Below are 21,365 nucleotides of genomic sequence, written 5' to 3'. Positions count from 1 at the left end.
CGTGACACGCGAGGGGACCCCGAGGCGTGCCCCGCGGGCAGGGGTGCCGGGCTGTTCCGAGGGCTGGAGGCGAAGCGGGGCCGGGTCGCTCCCCGCCTGAGCCGCTCTCTCTTCGGCGGCAGATAAAGACCCTCCGCCGGCGTGAGGAGTCTTACCGGTTTGCAGCGTAATCCTCCCCCGGGAGAAGTCACGCGTCACCTGGCCGCGTAGAACTAGGCTTTTGGGTAGCCGGTACCCCGAAGGCTGCACCCCGCTGTGGGTGGTGTTTGTGGGTGCTTGTGTTCGTGCCTCGCGGTTCGCGTTAAAGGGGAAGAGCTGGAGCCGCGGATGGCGGGGTTAGACCTCTCGGGGGCTGCCATAGGCTGCGTAGGCAGTACATCCTGGCTCAGCAGAGGTGGTTGTTTTGGGGTTTTTTGCGGTAAGGCGCAAAAAAAATAATTGTTCTCTGGGAACGTGGCTTTAAAGACAGAGACAGAAGAATAAGAGGTGTTTAAAAAGTGACCTCTCAAAAAGCTGGAGGACATCTGTTTAGTTTAGGAAAAAGGCTGAGGGAGCTTGTTGTGAAGAGGATACTAATCCACTGCACGTTAATTAATAATACAATAAAGAGCAAAGCAGGCTTAATCTAGGAATAAATCTTGACGATTCCCAAGGAAATATAAACTGTGGTTAATCCAATCAGTGCTGATTTTTAAAAGGACAGTTTAGACAAACATGTATCTGTGGTCATCTAGAATCTCCAGAGTCTTTGTGAGAGAGGAAGAAACTCTCTGGAGATCTCTTGCAACGACGTGCTTATAGAAACAGGCTGGACTCTCGCTGTGACGTATTTAAGTGGCAACTTCCTATAGTAATTAATGAATACTAACTGTTGTTGACCAGCTTTACTGTATAAACACATATTGAATTACTTTGTATGTTTTCATTAAATGCATCTGCCCGAGGAGGTGGAACTCCTAATTCAAATAATCAAGAGATCAGCCGTTTTCACACTCTCTTTCATTTTTGTCTGAGGTACAACCGTTCTTTGGTCTGTTAGTATTCATATCGGCAGAGCACTGAAATGATTTGGTAGAGGTCACTCTGCATGGCCATCTTTACATAGAACATACATAGCTCCACGACTTCCTTGTTTATTTGCAGTGTCTTCATTTTTATTTAATGAACTTGCATGTCAAATCTCATCTTTGCAGGTCATTCGACTAAAAAATTTGACACTTGTATTTACATTCAGCTAAGGTCCTAAAAATTAACCTCTGATTCTTAGTCCAAATATAATTATCTCAAAATTACTTTAGAGGACTTATTTGGTTAATATATGCAAAAAATTATGTAATTTCTTCTACGTACCTTTGCTCAAATCTTGTCCTTTCTACTGTGTAATATTTATATGTGTTCTTGCTTGCTTTCCATTATAGTTTCATTAGGAGGTATATGCCCTTTTAATAAGACAACATTTTTGATAGAGGTTGCTTAAATTTACACGTCAGAGGGGAAAATTGACATTTAAACATTTAACAATTGTTTATCATTTCATATTGTCGGAATGTATGTTACTTCTGTATACTGTTTCTCTTTTGATTTGATTACTCTATCTTTGACATTACCTAAGTGTACCTAAGTGCTAGATTTTAAACATTTCTTTTTCTCCAATAGTCAGGACAAAGGATCTTTATTTCTATAACATGGACACCATTAGAAGAAGGAAAAGTCCGAGAACTGGTAACTTTTGTTATTAATGGCATTGTAAAGCATCAAGCTGTGCTCCTGGGTGTGGCTGAGCAGCCTCTGAAGAAGAAGGTAAATATGTGTTTATTATGTGTCTTAATTCTATTACTTTGGCACAGCTGACACAGATATTGTTTTTATTAGTAGAAAATTCAATGAAGGAGAATTAAAAATTGATAAAAGATGCTGTCTGTGGGAATGCTCATTGTCTTCAAAATTTTTCAGCTGGATTGGAAAGTAGATAGATACTGGTGCATTACAGTTACAGAATAAAACTAAAACATGACCAAAAAAGCTGTTTTCAAGCCTGGAAATAACTTGTGGTGAATTTTGGACTAGATGTTCTTTTATAGTATTTTTAGACTTTGAATGAATACACTAGTAATGTTCATACTTACACAGAAAAATATGTAGAAAGTCACGATACTAACTTTTATTTATGGTTCTTTTTTCAGAAGAGTCTTTGGGATACTATAAAAAAGAAAAACACTTCAGAAACATCTGCTTCAATAAAAGTTAAAAAAAGTAATTTGAAAATTAAAAATGTTAATAAAACTTTTCAAGTTTCCCAGAAGGTGGACAGAATTAGAAGCCCACTTGAGCCATGTGAAAATCAGAACACAATGCAAAAGAGTATATCCCCAGGAAATGACTCTCTCATTGGCTCAGAAAATAAATTGCCTATATCTCCTATTGCACCAATGCTAGAGGAACATCGTAATGCTGTTTGCACACCACTTTCAATGAGAAGATCTACTACATTCTCAGATATTGCTGCCACTGTAAATGAGGAGTTACTGCCTGAAATAGACAGCTATAATGTCAAGAAATTTGTTGATGAGCACAATGAATTAAAATCTGAAAGTGCATACAGTTCTACTGGATTAGCACAACTGCCAATTTCAAACAATGAAGTAATTCTTAATTGTACGCTCTCACCAGTTTGCACTCCAGAACACTCAGCATCTGTGCCTGTTTTAAGTACAAGGAGAATTTTAAGTCCAGATTCTTTTGTAAATGACAGTTATCAAGTGGATATAGCTATAATAGAGCAGCCTGTTCCAATTCTGTCACCTGATCAATTTGTGAAAGACAGCTTGTCAGATAAGCAATCAAAGACTCCCAAACTTGAGACGGCTTTAATATCATCTACTACAGAGACTTATATTGTGAAGAAATTCCTACCCTCAAAATGGAAAAGAAATGGAGACACAGAGACAAAAACACCTGTTCATATAGAACACAACTTAAATGAAGTCTTTGAGATGCATAATGTAGAATCACAGGTACTTCATTATGACAAACCCAAAGAAAATCACTTCAATTTTCCTTGTACAGAGGAACTTCAGACTTGCAATTCTTCTCAGAGAGACCAACCGAAAAAGCATCCAGTTCTTTCTGCCACTGTCATCAAAAATAAGCCTGAAGCTGCTGAAGAAAAAAGAATGGAAACCCTCCAGCCAAAATCTAAAAAATGCCTTAGTAAAGCAATAATGGGATGTGCTAATATGGTGCCAGTACATACAAAAGCAGAAATATCTAAACGCCTTCCAGTTATAGGTCCCATTTCAGCTGAAAATAAGTGTCACAATGACAAAGCAAATTCATCTCCTACTGGATCAACTTCTTTGTGTCGTAAGAGGAAAAGTGAAATATATGTAGGAAATAGTAGAGTTACAGCCCCAGTGTATGTGGAAGAAGTGGAAAGAAAAAGAACTCTAATGTCTAATGTGGACAATAAAACGCATGCTACTATGAGACCATCAGCCTTCAAACCTGCAAACCAAGAGAGAGTAGGGCAGAGAAAGAAAGCTGGTGAGCAGTAGTATTTCCTTCATTTATCACTTTCTGAAAGATGCCTTTGATTATTAAATTTGTATAGCAAGCTGAACTGTCTAGCAACAGTTAGGAATATTTCATATCTCTGAAATGTGGGCCTTTGCAATTTGTTAGATATTATCTGCATTTTAAAAATTTGAAAACTAAGTCAGAGTTTTGGTTACGTAATTGGCTTCAAATTTACTTTATGCTTTTGTAAACCTTTTTAACGACAGTAACAGGAAAAGTATCCGGCAGTTAGCGAGCAGAGCCCCTGTTATGTAATTTGAATTTACTAGAAACTTACTTGCTGCATGAGCTTTCCGTCATATATATACTTACCATTGTGAATATTTGACTCATTGCTGTTGTCATGTGTTTTCAAATATGTAGTTCCCAAGTCTCATTCACGCTGCCTGCTTTTTACTGTCTGTAATTAGCCTGTTGTCAGCCTTGTGTACATCTTTCTGCCTTTATAGTTTGCCAATTCTTTGTTGCTTGAAGATAAGAAGAAGTTGGCTTCTTGTATTTCAATGTATTTTGGGTTTTCTAAATGTTCTGTTCCCAAATATGCTCTGGAATAGAAAAAGAATGAGGGTCTGTGACTGAAAGAAGCACTTAATTTGCAGAATCTTCATGCAGTCTCTGCAGTATAACTAACAGGAAAAATTCATCATGGCTTTCGGATCAAAATAATATATGCTGCTTTCTTCAGTTCAAATGATCTGTTCTGTGATCTAGATTTGATTTGGGGCTTTCAGTAATGCACTTCGATTTCGGGCTTTATTAAGATAGTCTACATAAAAACGTAACACACTAACAGTGTTAGTGTGCAGCAGGAAAAGCTGTGTTATCTACCAGGTTATTTCTATTCAGCCATTAGGGTAAGGATAGATGGGTTGCACAAGGAAGTCTTCTGTGAGCCCAAAATGACTTTGGTGTCTCTTAATCCTAGTTGTAAGACACAAAAATGATGACGGCTTTGAGTTATGTTTTTCATGACAATTTTTCTTGAGAAATAGAACCTGTTGGGTTTTTTTTTATTGCATAGGCATTGTCTCTAGGCTTCACAAACAAAATTCATATTTCACTACTAAAAGTTAACTTTGAAATGTCCGTCATTAATTTAATCCATTTGAGATCCAACTTTATTAAAAATTATCAGAATTATTTAAAATTTATTAGAAGTGCATGAGAGATTGGAATGACTTCACTTCTCTAGAAGTGAATGTTCTATGAAAAACACTACTTCTGTTAAGCAGGAGAGTGCAACCTGGAATTTATGATCTCTTTTTTTGTTTCTGAAGTACCATCTTGTCAGGGGGTGTCAGGCTGCAACGATAGTCCATCTGCAACAGCATACTTCTTTAATCCTTCATTTGATGTCAAAATGATGTAACAAAACGATTGTGCTAAAAGTGTGTATTTCTTACATGTTGAGGGTTCAGAAAGCCTAAATCTGCATTTTTCCCTTGTGTTTTATTTAAGTCCTTCTACTGCTGTGTGGTGGATAATACTTAGTTTAGGCATCAAGGCACTAGCTAATAACACAAGTCAGGCTGCTCTGAAATGAGTATCAATGTAGTATTCAATCTAACTGGGAAGAGGTGACTCAAGCCCTAAAAGTCATACCTCTTACCCCAGCTGCTTATAGAATACACACTTTCACATGTTCTAATGAATGTTTTTATGAATTAGCTTAGTGTTTCTAGGCATATGATAATGAATAAGTACATTTCCGTAATGTATGGAAGAACTGTGAAATACAATAGCACTTACTTTTAACTATTTTTCCCTTTTAATCGTAGTCAAACTGGTTTGCTTAACTTTTTCCATCAACAGGAGATTACTGGTATTTTGTATGGGTTCATGGGGAATTACTCTAGTTCTGTGCTTTATAAGTGATATAAACCTTAATACATTAACTTTCACTGACATACTTGTTCATATTTGTGTGTTAATGCTTGTAGGTTCTTCACTTCAGAAAGCATCTAAAACTAACAGAATTAGTAAACCTATCCCTGGATTGGCTCAGTCTCGCCTGACGTTTGTGAAACCACTGAAAACAGGTAGGCAAACTTCTGATACTTCATAAAACAGTATACACTGAACTGAACATCACAATTGCTGTACTGGTAGTGATTGGTAAGACCCAACTGGTTAGAGTTGAGATGAAATAGAATATTGTACCTACAACGAATCAATATTTGGTAGAAAAATATACGTAACCTATCATGTTCCGTTTTGACTACTCATAAGAAAATTGGTTGCAACACATGGCAAGCTGAAGGTAAATGTTACTTTCCTCTGGTTTTGCCTGTAAGTGTAAAAGCTACATTACAGATATGTTCCCAGCTGACTGACTGGTTATCAGTGAAATGCCTCTTCCATATCTGATAACATTTTAATACAACAACAGAATACCTAAGAACAGAAAACTTCTTACCAAAAAGATACTGATTTTGCAGAGCTAATACTAATCAACTAATACTAAGTTGATCTGATCAGAAAAATGCATCTATAAAATGGTTCTTCCTGGATGTAATCCAGCTCAACTTGGTTTTGCCCCAAGATGTGCATTGCAAACGGCCTGGATTCTAGAAATTTTGTCTTGTCTTTGTTCCAGTGCTTTAATAACTTAATCCATGTTTTGTGGCTGAAGTTTATTTAATGGTGGCTGATCTGTAAGTCACTGAAAATTCTAACAATCTGCTTTTTTCTGCTATAGTGCTAAATGGAGTGTCAAACATTAATCCTTTCCACAATGAAATGTATATCGGTTATCAAGAACTGCAAACTTACTTTTTTTTTTTTTAAAGTCATCCCTAGGCACCCCATGCCTTTTGCTGCTAAAAATATGTTTTATGATGAACGTTGGAAGGAGAAGCAGCAACGAGGTTTCACCTGGTGGTTAAATTTTGTACTTACCCCTGATGACTTCAGTGTAAAAACAAACACCTCACAAGGTAAAAGTACAAGAATTTTCACATTGTCTCTTAATGTTCTTAAACATTATATAATGTACTTTATTAATATCAATGAATAATAGTACTAGCTTAACACCACTCCCAATTTGTCACTTTGGTTTGTGAAACATTAAGCTCTTAGGTAAGAGTAGGTTTTTCTGTTTTTAATTTTTATGTATCACCTGTGTTTCCCATTTTAGGTGTTGACTTAATACTGTGATAATCATAAACTGAATATTTGGTAATGTGTTTCAGTGGCAGTTATGCTAGAAAATAATGGAATATGCTAAACCAAAAGCAGTTCTCACCTTGGAGACAGTGCTGTCCATCCCAGCAGAATTTTATAACCATCTAACCCTTTTCAGGGTCATATTTTTCCCTTGTGATAAGTGTGGATGGCACACTTGCTCACGCCAGGCACAGCATACCACACGCCTGAATGGGCGTGCTCTGCAACAAGAAATACACACTGGAATGCGTGGCTGCGGCACTCCTCAGTAGGTGTTGAGTGGGGAATCCCCACCTGCTGAAAAACATAGCTGTCACTTTACTAAAATGATGGTAACATACTTCTTCCTCTATCTTTAGCTTCAACCTAAAAATTGAAGATGGTACGCTTGATCTTAAAACTGAATTCCTAGCACTGCTCGCTTATGAAATAAGCATTGTTATATTAAATATTTGACTAATACACATGTAGTTGACAATATATGTTTAGTGCAGCAGCTGGTAAGCTCCCTGAGGGATAAAATCATTAGTCAGAAGGAAAGTAACAAAATGTGAACTTAGAGAGGAAAAAAATAAATGAGGTGGGCAAAGCTACCTTATTTGAGATGTAAACGCATAGTTTTTGTATGTGTTTAAACAGTAAATGCAGCTGCCCTTGTCTTGGGCGAAGAGAACCATCATAAAACCAGTGTTCCTAAAGCACCAACGAAAGATGAAGCATCTCTAAAAGCTTATACGGCTCATCGTAAGCTGAATAAGTTACGACGTGATGCTTGCCGTTTGTTTACATCTGAAACAATGGTTAAAGCTATTAAGAAGCTGGAAGTTGAGATTGAAACTAGACGTTTGCTAGTTCGTAAAGACAGACACCTCTGGAAAGATGTCGGTAAGAATACTAAAACTTTGCATCCTCTCTTTTCTTGTAAATAGAAAAAGGATTATTCACACACTAAGTTGATTTAATCTAAAATTGGTTGATAGAAATTTTTGCTGTAATATCAAGTGTTCGCTGGATGTAATATTACAAGATGCTCTCTTGCAGGAGAAAGGCAGAAAGTTCTTAACTGGCTTTTATCTTACAACCCTTTGTGGCTGCGTATAGGTCTGGAGGTAAGTGCAGATTTCATGGTCTATAATCAAAGTTTAAAGGACATCTAGCATTTTTTTTTTTTAGCAGGCGATGTTTCGGGTTTCCTTGTATTTTCTGTTTTACTAATTCATGTAGGTTCAATTCAGTTATAGCATGTTTACATCTCTTTTAAATTATTACAACAGACTTCCTTTAAAAAAGTGCTTACCTTACTAAAAAGGAAAATATTTAATCAAGGAAAGTGGAAGTTAACTCCCTGACCAATAACACAAAAGCAGTTTCCTGTCAGTTTCACTCTTTACTAAACTGGAGAAAAATGTGGTTGTCTTAAGGAAGTTCCTGATTGGTTCTTCAGATGCAGATGATCATACATGTTCTGAAATGAGACTGGATCTTCTGAAATTTCCTTTGGTTTTATCCTTCAGTGACTGATTTGAAAAACTGGTTGATTTTTAGAGACTAATGACTTCAGAATTTCAGTAATGTACGTTATTAAAAAAAACCTCATAGTATTTAAGGTAATTTTTAACGGTTCTGCTTTTTTCCCCTCCTTTCATATTAGACTGTTTATGGAGAACTGATAGCTTTGGAGAGTAATAGTGATGTTATGGGTTTAGCAATATTTATCCTTAATCGCTTGCTTTGGAACCCTGACATTGCAGCTGAATACAGACATCCCACTGTGCCTCACCTTTACCGAGAAGGTAACTACTACTTCCAAAAATAGGTTATTTTTAGCACTTAATTTTTGAACTATCACTTAATGGGTTCTATCTTTTTAGGTCACGAAGAAGCTTTGTCAAAATTCACACTGAAAAAATTGCTGTTGTTAGTTTGCTTTCTGGATTGTGCCAAACGGTCCAGAATGATTGACCATGACCCTTGCCTCTTTTGTAAGGATGCAGAGTTCAAGGTAAGAGAGCTGTGATTTGATGTCTCCCTCCAATATCATCCTAAGACTCAACGTAGAAATTTTTTTTTTTATCTATGTACTTTTCTTTAACAAGTGCTGTTTAGCCTTTTTCATGAACATTCTCAACACATCATCTCATGGTCATGTAAAGGAATTCCCAAGAAAATTTTGAGGTGTTGGTCCTGTAGGAAGGACTCCATTATCTTGTGTTATCTGGCTTCCCTCTCTAAAGCTAAGCTTCTGCGTTATTTTTAAATATCACTCTAGCATACTGCAGCTGATCTTAAACTGTAAGTCAGTTTGATGGGCTTTTCTGTTTGTTTTTTTTCTGTTATTTTGCTGTGATAAGAGACTACGCAACATCTGTCATACAAAGGCTTTGATTAACAAATATGTTCAAATAAAAATCACTTTTCTTGGGTTTGTACTATGTAGACAGACTGAGAAAAAAGTACTCCTGGATTTGGTGGTGCTTTTAGTGACATGGTAGTGAGGTACGATGAAAACTAAAGCTGCGTGAACTGCCTAAAAATAAATTTTTAAAAAAAATTATCATTTTAAGTATTAGGCAAGGAAATATGGAATGCAATTTGGGGGACAAGGGATGAAAATTGTATTCTGCTTGACAAATATTGCAGTGTTAAGATTATCTTCCTTTTTTTTTTTTTTTTTTTTTCCTCCAGGCTAGCAAAGACCTTCTGCTTGCATTTTCTCGGGATTTCCTGAGTGGTGAAGGTGACCTTTCCCGCCATCTTGGTTTCTTAGGATTACCTGTCAGTCATATTCAAACTCCACTTGATGAATTTGATTTTGCTGTAACAAATCTGGCTGTGGACTTACAATGTGGCATTCGTCTTGTGTGCGTTGATACAAAATTATTTTGAACTATTTATTTTCTTTTATATAATACTTAATATGAGCGCAGCTAAGGCATTAAACTGTGAAATTCCCTTTGTTAGGAGAACAATGGAACTTCTCACCAAAAACTGGAATCTTTCAGAACAACTGAGAGTTCCTGCAATAAGTCGTCTACAGAAGATGCATAATGTTGACATTGTTCTTAATGTCCTTAAAGAGCGAGGAATTCACTTGAAAGATGAAAGTGGTAAGGCCTAGAAATCAGGGTTATTCCAAGTGCATCGGAGGACTACTGCACACTTTAATTCCTTGTTTTATTTGATAGGTGCTTCAATTGACTCCAGGGATATTGTGGATAGACACAGAGAACGAACGTTAGCACTCCTGTGGAAAATTGTGTTTGCCTTCCAGGTACTATTCAATTATTTATTTTGTTTGTTTGTTACTAGTTACAAATGAGTGATAATAAAACCCCCAGTCTTTCAGGAGTATTTGTTGTCTGTGAAAGCCTCTACTAATCAAATTTTAGACTGTGAAATGATCCGCTTTGTATGTTCAAAGTGCCATGCAAACTTTACCTAAATCTGCTAACTGTTCCCTAACGATACAGTTTAGATAACATTTTATCTATACTTTTTCTTATACACACTCATACAAGTTTTTGGAAAAAAACCTTAACTTTTGAGTTTATGCTATATGCCAACAGAATTGATAATTAAAAGTAAAATAACGTTGGTTTCAAAATGCTGGTAAGCTCTTAGTAACTGAAAAGCACATTTTGAGGTTATGCTGATAGACAATTATAGCATAAGCTCTGAAGCTATAGCACTTCTACTTTTTTCCATTTGTCTGAAACAGTCAATTTGAAGAAATATTCTTGAAATAAGAATGAAGGTTTCGTAGGCATTACTTCAATGGCATTTCAAAGCTACTGGAAAAAATTGGTAGAGAAAGCAAAAATAGTTTTCTTAAGACTGTTTTAAGAGTTAACTCGAGTCGGATAGTCTTTTGAAAATACGTATCCAGCTGACAAATCCAGTTGGAAGGAACATAAAGTATGAAAGGTAAAAAGTTGGGGTGGAATTTCACCAAAGCAAGAATTTCAAAGACTATAGCCACAGAACTATCAGAAAGCCAGAAGAACATAATAAAAATCAAATGTAACTGTTTTCTTACTTAACTAGTGTTACAGTATTGAGTAGTTACCCTCTTCCAGTTAGTTCTCCTGTACACATGTGTCACAGCTGCATTGCTTTTGATTAAAGAAGTAATTTCAGTGAGCGGTGGCTTTACCCAAGCCCTGTGGATATGCTACTTGTTCTCCAAAACTTCTCACACCATCACAACACCAGCTCACGTCCTCTCAGAATCCCTTAAATGAGGAGGAGTGGTACAGGGACTCAGTAGAAATGCAGGCAAGACTCTGAAATTCTTGTTTCCTCTGAAAGTATGGTGAAATTACACAGGCTGTTTCAGGGAATTTCCGTATTTCCCCCAACTGTTAACCAATGAAGTAACTGACACAGAACAGTGGGAATGTGGGTTTAGGTTCTTTTATCTGAAGCAGTTGGTAGCAGACGCTGCCATCTATGCTGGCAAGCCCAGGTTATCCACTACTGATTCAGTGTGGTAGGTACTGCTAAGTAGTGAGAGTAGTTTCTCCTTAAAATGCCATATCTAAAGCCTCTGCATCCAGCTGCTATAAAGTATGTCATGTCAGACTGTTGGTGACATAAATAAAATCTTTTTTTCTTTCTTTCTTCTCAATAGGTGGATGTTTTTCTTAATGTGGAACAGTTAAAAGAAGAAATTGAGTTTTTAAAGACTGCACATAAAAGAAAAACACAATTGGGTGCTCTCAAGACTTTTCCAAATCATTGTAGAGTACAAGAAGATAATAGTAGTAACTCCTCACCTCAAAGTTACAATGAAAATGTGAAGCTGCTGATGGCATGGGTTAATGCTGTTTGTGGATTTTACAATATCAAGGTAAATAGTTTTGTGTACATTTCAGCAAATACATCCTTTGCTGTCATAAGAAGTCTTATTCTTTATAGAGCAGAATTTTTCAAACTATCAAATATGTAGTAGCAGCCAATGGTAATTAGTTTTAAATATCCGTCTGGAATTTGTTTAATCTGATTTGAAATAACCGTCTTCCTGTGAGTTTAGCTGCAGCTCTCCTTTTAAACAAATTTGATCAAAAGGATCTCCCCTTCCAGTTAGTCTTATGCATAAAAGTGCCTTTTAAAAATAGAACATTTTTGCTGGAATATGGGTTTGAGGTTTTTTTAATGAGCATTCATCCTAAAAGTATTTGTGCATAAAATTTTCACCATTTATAGGAACTATGAGAATTAAACTAATGTTTGGGGTAAGGAGGATTCTTCTCCTCAAAGAGATGTTTGTTTAGAAGGGACATGTTGTTTGTTCCTTCCAAGAAGAGAAGCCCTGTTCAGAGACTTGTCTCTGGTCAGAATACAGTCACACCTGCTGTTTTTTCTGAAGGGCAAGATAGAGCACTTAAGACTGATGCAAGTTCAGAGCTTATTTCTGCACTGAATACCTAGTGTAAAGGTATCTGTAGAAGTTTCTTGGGAATCATTCTGTAGAAAGATTCCTTTCTTTTTGGTTTCTTAAATGTTTTCCTTGGAGACTCACTGTATAGTGATTCACACATCTTTGTTTCTGGTTTCTCACAGATGTATGTCACTGTACAGTGAATGCTCAAAGGAAGCACTAGTTTCATAAATTTTTTTTGTTCAAAAAAAAAAATTTGCACTTGGTCTCTTTCAAAGGTACAAGATAAATTCTATATCCAGTTTATACCAATTAACTAGTAACAAAAATTCAAGGAGCTTGTATCTTACTGTATTTTGTTTAACAGGTGGAAAATTTCACAGTGTGTTTCTCAGATGGTAGAGTATTATGTCATTTGGTTCATCATTATCATCCATGTTATGTGCCTTTGGAAGCTGTGTGCCAACGTACAACTCAAACAGTAGAATGCTCAAGAACTCATACAGTGGGACTAAACTCTTCCTCCTCATCCTCTTCAGAGTCTGATACTTCTCTAAATGTTATGGAGGGAATGTTTGACCAAAGTGAGTTATTTGATGCACAGAAATTCATGTTAATCTATTTCTTTTATGCACAATGTGATTTGACAAACACTTTCTCTTTGCAAATCTGTAACTGCCTCAGTCCTATACAAGGAACTCTTGGACAACGAAAAGAAAAACTTCCAGCTGATCAATGCTGCAGTTTCTGACCTTGGTGGAATACCAGCAATGATTCATCACTCAGACATGTCAAATACAATTCCTGATGAGAAGGTAAGATGCCTTTAGTGTTGATGTAAACACATTCTGCTCTCCTGTAAGCATGTCCTGCTCTTCCGTATAGCCCTTAACTTGCTGTGTTCTGTGTTTACATAGGTTGTCATTACCTACGTATCATTTCTGTGTTCACGGCTTCTAGATCTTCGGCAAGAAACTCGAGCTGCTCGATTAATTCAGTCTGCTTGGAGGAATTACAGGCTGAAAAGGGAACTGAAACTTTCTCAGGTACTCTTTGTCTGTGCAATATTCATAGTTTCTACTTTGAGAAATACTAAATAAAGAATATAAATTCACTGTTTGGAGTATACAGGTTTATTAGAATAATATTGGCATTAAAATTGAGTACCATTTTTATTATCAAAATATACGTCCTTCTTTGTGTAATCTACTAAAAAACACTTCTGTTTAAGACTATTCTGAAATAACTACATTTGTTTAAAGGCTACTTTCTTTCTTTTATGTTCTGATTAGAGCATGCCACCCTTTAAGCCCTTTTCCCAATATTTCAAATATAAAATAGTTGCACTGCTTCCTTAAAACAAAAAAGCAGTAGTTAATTTTTAATTCCTATTAATGTCTACAAGATGAAAAAAGTAATTAAACTTCTGCATGGATTTAATATTTTTGTTCAGGAACTAAACTTCACCAGTGTTTTGAGTTGAGTCGCATGACTTCTGGTATTTTGTTTCTTGCTTTTCTGGTAGTTATACCAGATCTTGTGATGGTTTTAAAGCTATGACACCATTATGTTTGAGAAATGCCACCACTGTGTCTAACTGAGATATATTATTGGATGTTGGATCATTGTTCAACTGAAATATTCTAAGAATCTGTGGTGTAGAATGGGGAAGAGGTTATATTTATGTAGGGTTTTTTTCATCAACAAGCCTAATTTTTATGAAATTGCTTTAGACAGTTATTCTAATACATCAAAAATTTGAGTGAAAATTCCAATCCTAACTGTTCAGTGGAAATTCACTCTTTGTAGGAAAGAGACAGAGCTGCTCGGATAATTCAAAAATCTGCAATAAACTTCTTGTCTCGTCGATGCATCCTGAAGAAAGTGAATGCAGCAATTTTCATCCAGAAGCACTGGAGAAGATACTTAGCCAGGATGATTTTTTTAAAGCTGAAAAAGACAAAACTAGAAGAAGCCAGAAGTAAATCTTCCACAGTCATTCAGGTAATACAATCTAAAGTGAGATTACAGAGCAAGGAAACCCTCTGAAACATCTAAGAAAAAGGCTTGCTCAGGGTCATTTGTTCTGCTTGCAGCAACGGATGTCTTCATGAAAATGTAATACTTCCCCACCCACCCCTTTGGAGAAGTTTTGGTAACTTTCTCTCTTCAGAGAGAAATGATAATGTGCTAGTAAATCAACAATTAGTGAATATTTTGGTATATCACAAACATTAAAACACTGGGCCTTAAACCAGTCAGTGTAAGGACTGATTAGATTCTGTTGGCTTGCCTCTTTGCAGCTGCCGAACATTACTGAAGAAGCTTTAAAAAAAAAAAAAAAATTACTCTCTTAGTGTTATGACACCTGTGGTGGGCACGTTCAGAATGGCAGACATTAGTTACCAATTGGTAGTTGGGCAGCTAATTCAGTTTCTCAAGATACTTTCCTCACTATTACCCAAAGTATTACATTACATTCTTAAGACTTTTTTTTGAATGGAGATTAAAGAATCACAGATTTATCAAATAGAAGGGAATCTAAGAATCACAGATTTATCAAATAGCTTAAAAGGGAATCTTTTGTTGCCAGGGCAAATTTAGCTTTTTCCCAGAATTTAAAATGGTTAAAAAAGCAATGATTCAATCATTTGCGCCTTTTTTTTTTCTTCTTTTTTTAAATGTAGATATATGGGCTTATCTTCCTAAGGAAGTAGGATCAAAGAAATCTTTAAAAAGTCTGAGGTTGGTAGTTTCCAAATTAGGCTTAACTCGAGATACCATGAAGAAAATACTAAATTTTCTGCTTTTTCCTGCAGGCTTATTGGAGGAGATACTCTGCTAGGAAAAGATATTTACAGCTAAGATACTATGTTATCTTTGTACAAGCAAGGATAAGGATGGTGAAGTCTGTTGCTGCATATAAACGAATTGTTTGGGCTACTGTTACAATTCAGAGTCATCTGCGTGCATCTAAGTTGGCAAAAAAAGACCGGCAAAGATATGGAATCTTAAAGTCTTCAGCACTTACTATTCAGTCTGCATTCAGAAGATGGAGAAAATACAAAAATCAACAGAAAACTAAAGCAACTTTAGTGCTTCAGACTTATTTCCGAAAATGGCAATCTTCAAAACTGGCTGAAAGAAAGAGGGCTGCCCTTGTCATACAGTCTTGGTATAGGATGCACAGAAATCTGAAGCAGTATCTACATATTAAGCAAAGTGTTATAAAGATTCAGGCTTGGTACAGGTGTCAGCTGGCTAGACGTATTTACCAGGAACACAGGGCAAAAATAGTGACAATTCAGCAGTATTACAGAGCTTATAAACTAGGAAAAATTGAAAGAGAGTACTATTTGCAAAAGCGTGCAGCAGTGATAGTTCTCCAAGCTGCTTTCAGAGGCATGAAGGCACGTAAACTATACAGGCAAACAAAAGCAGTTTGTGTTGTTCAATCACTGTGGAGAATGAAAAAAGAGAAACTAAGATTTCTACGATTAAAAAAATCTGTTACTACATTGCAGTCACATGTGAGAAAATACCAACAAGTTAAAAGATACAAAGAGATTAAAAATGCTGCTTCTGTAATTCAAACTTGGTATAGGGCACATGTCACTTCTAAAAAAGCAGCTGCTTCTTTCCAGAAGATGCGTCTGGCTGCTATTGTCCTACAGTCTGCCTGCAGAGGAATGGAAGCTAGGAAAAAGGCTCGCATATTGAAATCTGTGATAAAAATTCAGGCAAGTTACCGTGCTTATATTGTCCGGAAGAGATTTAAAAACCTGAAAGATGCAACAGTGAAGATTCAAGCTTTTGTAAAGATGAGGCAAGCACGTAAGCATTATTGTGGATTAAGGGAGGCAACACTTTATGTCCAGCAAAGGTATCGGTCTCATAGATGTGCTCGTCAACTTAAAGAAGATTATAGGAAATTGAAGGGAGCTTGCATAAGAATTCAAGCTGTAGTTCGAGGCTATCTTGTCAGGAAACGAATACAAAGGTGGAGGGAGACTGCAGTATTTCTCCAGGCATGCTACAGAATGAGAAGGGACAGGCAACGTTATTTAAGCATCTATAGTGCTGCTGTTGTCATTCAAAAACATTATCGTGCATATGAAAAGCAACTGTGTCAGAGGCAGGAGTTCTTACAAGTTAAAAAAGCAGCTGTGTGCTTACAGGCAGCCTACAGGGGTTATAAAGCACGCAAAAAGCTTAAACTTGAATATAGAGCTGCTATTAAAATTCAGACTGCTTTTAGAGCTCATGCTGCAAGAATGAAATATAAGGCAATGGTTCAGGCCTCCATTGTGATTCAGAGGTGGTACAGAACTTATAAGACTGGTAACAGGCAAAGACTCAAGTTCTTAATGACAAGAGCAGCAGTGCTTTCTTTACAAGCAGCTTTTCGCAGCTGGAAGGTGCGAAAGCAGATTCAAAGACAGCGTGTTGCTGCTACTAAGATACAGTCTGCCTTCAGAAAATTTGTGGCTCTGAAAAAATTCAGACTTATGAACCATGCTGTGCTAACTATCCAAAAGCATTACAGAGCCAGTGTTCTAGGCCAGAAACAACGGCAAGAATATGTTCAGCTGCGTAACTCTGTGGTGCGTCTTCAGGCAATATGGAGGGGGAAAACTGTGAGAAAAACAATTCAAAAGAAACATGATCTTGCAACAATTATCCAGTCTTGTTACCGAATGCATGTAAATCAACTAAAATATAAGAAACTAAGACAAGCCACTCTAGTGATTCAGAAATACTTCAGAGCTTACTGTATGAAAAAAACCCAACGTGTAATTTATCTAAAAACAAAGGCAGCTGTGTTAGTCTTGCAGTCTGCTTACCGTGGGATGACTGTGAGGAAACAACTGAGCAAACTAAACAAAGCTGCTACAACTATACAAGCTGCCTTCAAATCTTACCTGATCAAAAAGGACTATGAAAGACTTAGATCTGCAGCTATAGTAGTTCAAAGGCGTTATCGTGCAATTATTCATGCTAAACATCAAAAGCAGAAATATTTGTCTTTAAAAAAAGCTACAGTCAAAATGCAGGCAATTTATAGAGGTGTAAGAGTTAGACGACGAATTCACTGTATGCATCAAGCAGCTATTTGTATCCAAGCCACATTTAAGATGCACTGCATGAACATAAAATACCGGGCAATGAGAATGGCAGCAATTATAATTCAAAGACAATATAGAGCATTTTGTTTAGGCAAAGTACAACGTAAAAAGTACTTGGAGCTAAAGAAGTCTATCACTGTCCTTCAGGCTGCCTGTAGAGGCATGAAGGTCCGACAAGACTTAAAAACTATGCATCAGTCAGCAGCAATAATACAGTCTTATTATCGAATGCACAAACAACAGAGGGATTTCAGAAAACTGTTGCTGGCAACTAGGCGGATTCAGCAGTGGTTCCGTGCTTGTAAGGAGCGAGATAAACAAGTTCACAACTATATGATAATGAAAAGCGCTGCACTTCGTATCCAGGCTGCATTCCGTGGAATGAAAACAAGAAGACTTATAAGAACTATGAGTGAATCAGCTGAGCTTATTCAAAGAAGATTTAGAACTTTTCTCAAAAGAAAACACTTTCTTTCTATTAAGACAGCTGCTATTGTAATTCAGAGAAAATACAGAGCAACAAAGCTAGCAAAAATTCAACATCAAAAGTATCTCTCTTTCCTTGATGCTGCTGTTACCATACAGTCTGTCTATAGAGGCTTTGTGGTAAGAAAAAAAATACGGCAGATGCATCAAGCTGCTACAGTTATTCAAGCAACGTTAAGAATGTGTAAAATTTACATCTCTTATCAAGCTGTCAGGCTTGCTTCAGTAATCATACAGCAACGTTATCGTGCTTACAGGGAAGGGAAGCGTGTGAGAGCAATATACTTAAAACTGTACAATTCTGTCTTAGTTCTTCAGGCTGCCTATAGAGGAATGAAAACAAGATGCTTCTTGAAGAAAAGACATGAGGCAGCACTTGTAATACAGAGAAACTACCGAATGTATAGGCAGTACTGCCATTACAGAAAAGTTCGGTGGGCAACCCAGCTAATGCAGAAGAGATACAGAGCCATTCACCTGAAGAAAATTGCAGTACAGCGTTACTCTTCATTAAAGAAAGAAACAACTTGTATTCAGAAGGCTTTTCAAGACACACGAGCAAAAAAACATCGAGAAATGCACTGTGCTGCTATTGTTGTTCAGAAAAATTTTAAAGCTTTTAGAGAACGTCAAAGATATCTCTCTCTTAAAGCAGCTACTCTTGTCTTTCAGAGAAGGTACAGAGCTTTGATTCTGTCAAGACAGCATACTTCAGAGTATCTTTCTCTTCGCAGAGTAACTATTCGTATACAGGCTGTGTACAGAGGTATCAGAGTGCGGAAGAGTATTGAGCATATGCATTTAGCTGCTAGTACAATACAGTCAGCCTACAAAATGCACAGGAATAGAAGGTCCTATCAAAATATGAGAATTGCAGCTATTGTTATACAGAACTACTATCGATCCTACGTTAAAGGAAAAAATCAACAAAAGAAATATCTGACAATGAAGAATTCTGCTCTTGTTATTCAAGCATCATATAGAGGCATGAAGGAACGACAGAAACTGAAAATCATGCATGTTTCAGCAATTGTAATACAGTCTAGTTATCGCATGTACGTACAACATAGATATTACAAACAGTTGTGCTGGGCTGTCAGAGTTATACAGCAAAGGTTCAGAGCCAAAACGGCAAAAGAAGCTGACATGGAAAACTACGCAAAAATAAAAAAGGCTGTCATTTGCCTTCAATCCTCTTTTTGTGCTAAAAAGGCTAGGCAGTTGTATAAAACCAATGTTGCTGCACAGTGCATACAATCATTCTTACAGATGCATGTAGAGAGAAGGTGTTTTCTTGAAAAGAAAGCAGCAGCAATAATGATCCAGTCTATGTTCCGATGCCAAAGAATAAGGACTCGCTATAAATTGATTCAGAGTTCAGCAGTTGCTATTCAGAGGTGGTACAGAGCATGTCACAGGGCTCGTTTACAGAAAGCAGAGTATTCCGCTCAAAGACAAGCGGTAGTAATTATTCAGTCTGCCTTTCGTGGTATGAAAGCAAGAAAAATAGCAAGACGCATACGAGCTGCAAGAAAGATTCAGTCTTTTCTTCAGATGACTGTGCAGCGTAGAAGATTTATTCAACTTAGAACAGCAGCTATTACATTACAAGCCTATTACTTAATGCATAAGACTAAATTACAGTACACAAGCTATAAAAAAGCAGCAGTTGCCTTACAACGATGCTACCGATCCCACTTGACTATGAAATACCAAAGAACGACTTACTTACGAACCCGGAGGAACATTATCATTGTGCAGGCTAGAGTCAGAGGATTCATTGAAAAGAAGAGGTTTCACAAAATTAAGGAAAGCACAATAAAAATTCAGGTACTTTTGAATGTATAGTAGTGGGGTTTGGGTGTGCATTTTTTCTTTTGTGGGTTTTTTTAAGATTACTGCTCTTGCAAACAACAGTTTAAAGCTATATGTTAAAGTAGAATCAATTTCTGAAGTATACTATGTGGCAGGTGTATAAAGCTTGCTATTACAGTGTACAGAAATGAGTCTCAGTTCAGCTGTTTTGCATTTCCTTGCTGAGGTACTCATCTTAAAAAGTAACACTCCCTTTTTCTTGTTTATCTACTAGAATTTTACTACGTCAAATGAGTTCTGATACTTGTGTGTGTTTATGTGGTTCTTTTAAGAATATTTTTGTCCTAACTGGCTTTCACCTATATAAATATTAGTAGCTTAATGAATGTTTTCTTTGGTTGGAATATGCATGAAAGCTGTTGTTCAGGTTTTGGCTGGGAAGGAGTTAATTTTCTTCCTAGTAGCTGGTACAGTGCTGTGTTTTGGATTTAGGATGAGAATAATGTTGATAACACACTGATGTTTTAGTTGTTGCTAAGCAGTGCTTATACTGAGTCAAGGACTCTTCAGCTTCTCATACTCTGCCAGCAAGGAGGTGCACGAGAGCTGGGAGGGGGCACAGCCAGGACAGCTGACCCAAACTGGCCAAAGGGATATTTCGTACCATGTGACGTCATGCTCAGTATATAAATGGGGGGGGGGGGTGAGGGGCCGGGGAGCGCGGCTCGGGGACCGACTGGGTGTCACTCAGTGAGTGGTTGCATCACCTCTCGGTTTGTTCCCTGACCTGCCCCCCCCAGGCATGCGCGCATGCGTGTGCGCTCTCTCTCCCCCCTCCCCCCCTCCTTACAATTTGTTGTTCTTATTATTTTATTATTTCAAGTATTAAACTGTTCTTATCGCAACCCACAAGTTTCCTTACTTTTGCCCTTCCGATTCTCTCCCCCATCCCACCGGAGGGGGAGAGGGTGAGCGAGTGGCTGTGCAGTGCTTAGTTGCTGACTGGGGTTAAACCACAACAGCTGTCTTGATGTGTTGAAATGAGTGGGCACTGGTACTGGCTATAAAGTGAAGTAAATGGCTGCATTCTTTAAGACTCATTTAGGAAGGTGTGGGTAAATTAATCATGTTAGTTCTTTTAGATTTATTAAATGGCCCTAGTCTAACGAGTGCCTAGCTAATGTTTTGAAGAGGAATGTAAGAAGAGAAATTGCATTCTTATTGTACGTTTCAGTTGGTACCTTGAGTGGCGCCACATGAAACTTAGTGTGAAACTATCTGGGATTTCTTAGAGGTACTCTAGGAAATATTTAGTCTGATGTATTTTCCTTCTATCATTGATGTAATAAAAGTGTGGTCAGCAAGAAGTAATGAGAATTGTTTTTCATCTCCATGTAGCAAGCTAAATATCCATCCAGTGTGAGTTCAAAGAAGCTTAGAACACTAGTTACTCTGAACTGCTGCTTCAATTTTGTTTTTTGAGGATGAGGGAGGAAGGTATCTTTCCTTCTTATTTATATTAATTATGATTTGTATGTAGTGGGAGTACACTTTTTTAATTTCCTTTTCTTCTGGGAAAAGCTTTAAGTGACTTCCTGTGGTGGCCTTAGTTATTTTACCCTAAGGGAAGGGGTTTCTCTTCAGGGTATTATTGGAATGAAAGGATGGGGTTTTTTCCCCCCCAAATCAGGGGAAAAAGGGAAATAAATAATCTCTCATAATAATTTCTTAGGTTGCTATTACTATCTTGTTGGAGATCACATGTTCTACTTAACAGATAAGAAAACAGGTGTGCCTTCCTCACCTCCATTTTTTTG

At 37.2% G+C, this 21,365-nt stretch overlaps 1 protein-coding gene across 1 annotated transcript in view; it reads left to right on the top strand.

Moving 5' to 3' along the window:
- Positions 1-327: 327 nt before the first annotated feature.
- Positions 328-21,365, top strand: part of ASPM (abnormal spindle microtubule assembly) — a 30,086-nt gene continuing 9,048 nt past the window's right edge. Inside the window, exons 1-18 of the mRNA XM_019473095.1 lie at positions 328-366; positions 1,657-1,800; positions 2,184-3,543; positions 5,517-5,615; positions 6,366-6,512; positions 7,381-7,626; positions 7,783-7,850; positions 8,393-8,534; positions 8,613-8,743; positions 9,427-9,602; positions 9,703-9,848; positions 9,927-10,012; positions 11,372-11,590; positions 12,489-12,705; positions 12,791-12,936; positions 13,039-13,167; positions 13,931-14,125; positions 14,941-19,563. Coding sequence (XP_019328640.1) covers positions 328-366; positions 1,657-1,800; positions 2,184-3,543; positions 5,517-5,615; positions 6,366-6,512; positions 7,381-7,626; positions 7,783-7,850; positions 8,393-8,534; positions 8,613-8,743; positions 9,427-9,602; positions 9,703-9,848; positions 9,927-10,012; positions 11,372-11,590; positions 12,489-12,705; positions 12,791-12,936; positions 13,039-13,167; positions 13,931-14,125; positions 14,941-19,563 — 8,313 coding nt within the window. The remainder of the gene's footprint in view (positions 367-1,656; positions 1,801-2,183; positions 3,544-5,516; positions 5,616-6,365; positions 6,513-7,380; positions 7,627-7,782; positions 7,851-8,392; positions 8,535-8,612; positions 8,744-9,426; positions 9,603-9,702; positions 9,849-9,926; positions 10,013-11,371; positions 11,591-12,488; positions 12,706-12,790; positions 12,937-13,038; positions 13,168-13,930; positions 14,126-14,940; positions 19,564-21,365) is intronic.

This window comes from Aptenodytes forsteri, unplaced genomic scaffold (assembly GCF_000699145.1).
Source record: "Aptenodytes forsteri isolate BGI_AS27 unplaced genomic scaffold, ASM69914v1 Scaffold181, whole genome shotgun sequence".
Taxonomy (NCBI): domain Eukaryota; kingdom Metazoa; phylum Chordata; class Aves; order Sphenisciformes; family Spheniscidae; genus Aptenodytes; species Aptenodytes forsteri.
Note: the sequence above shows the minus strand (reverse complement) of the source record. Positions and strands in the feature narration are given on the sequence as shown.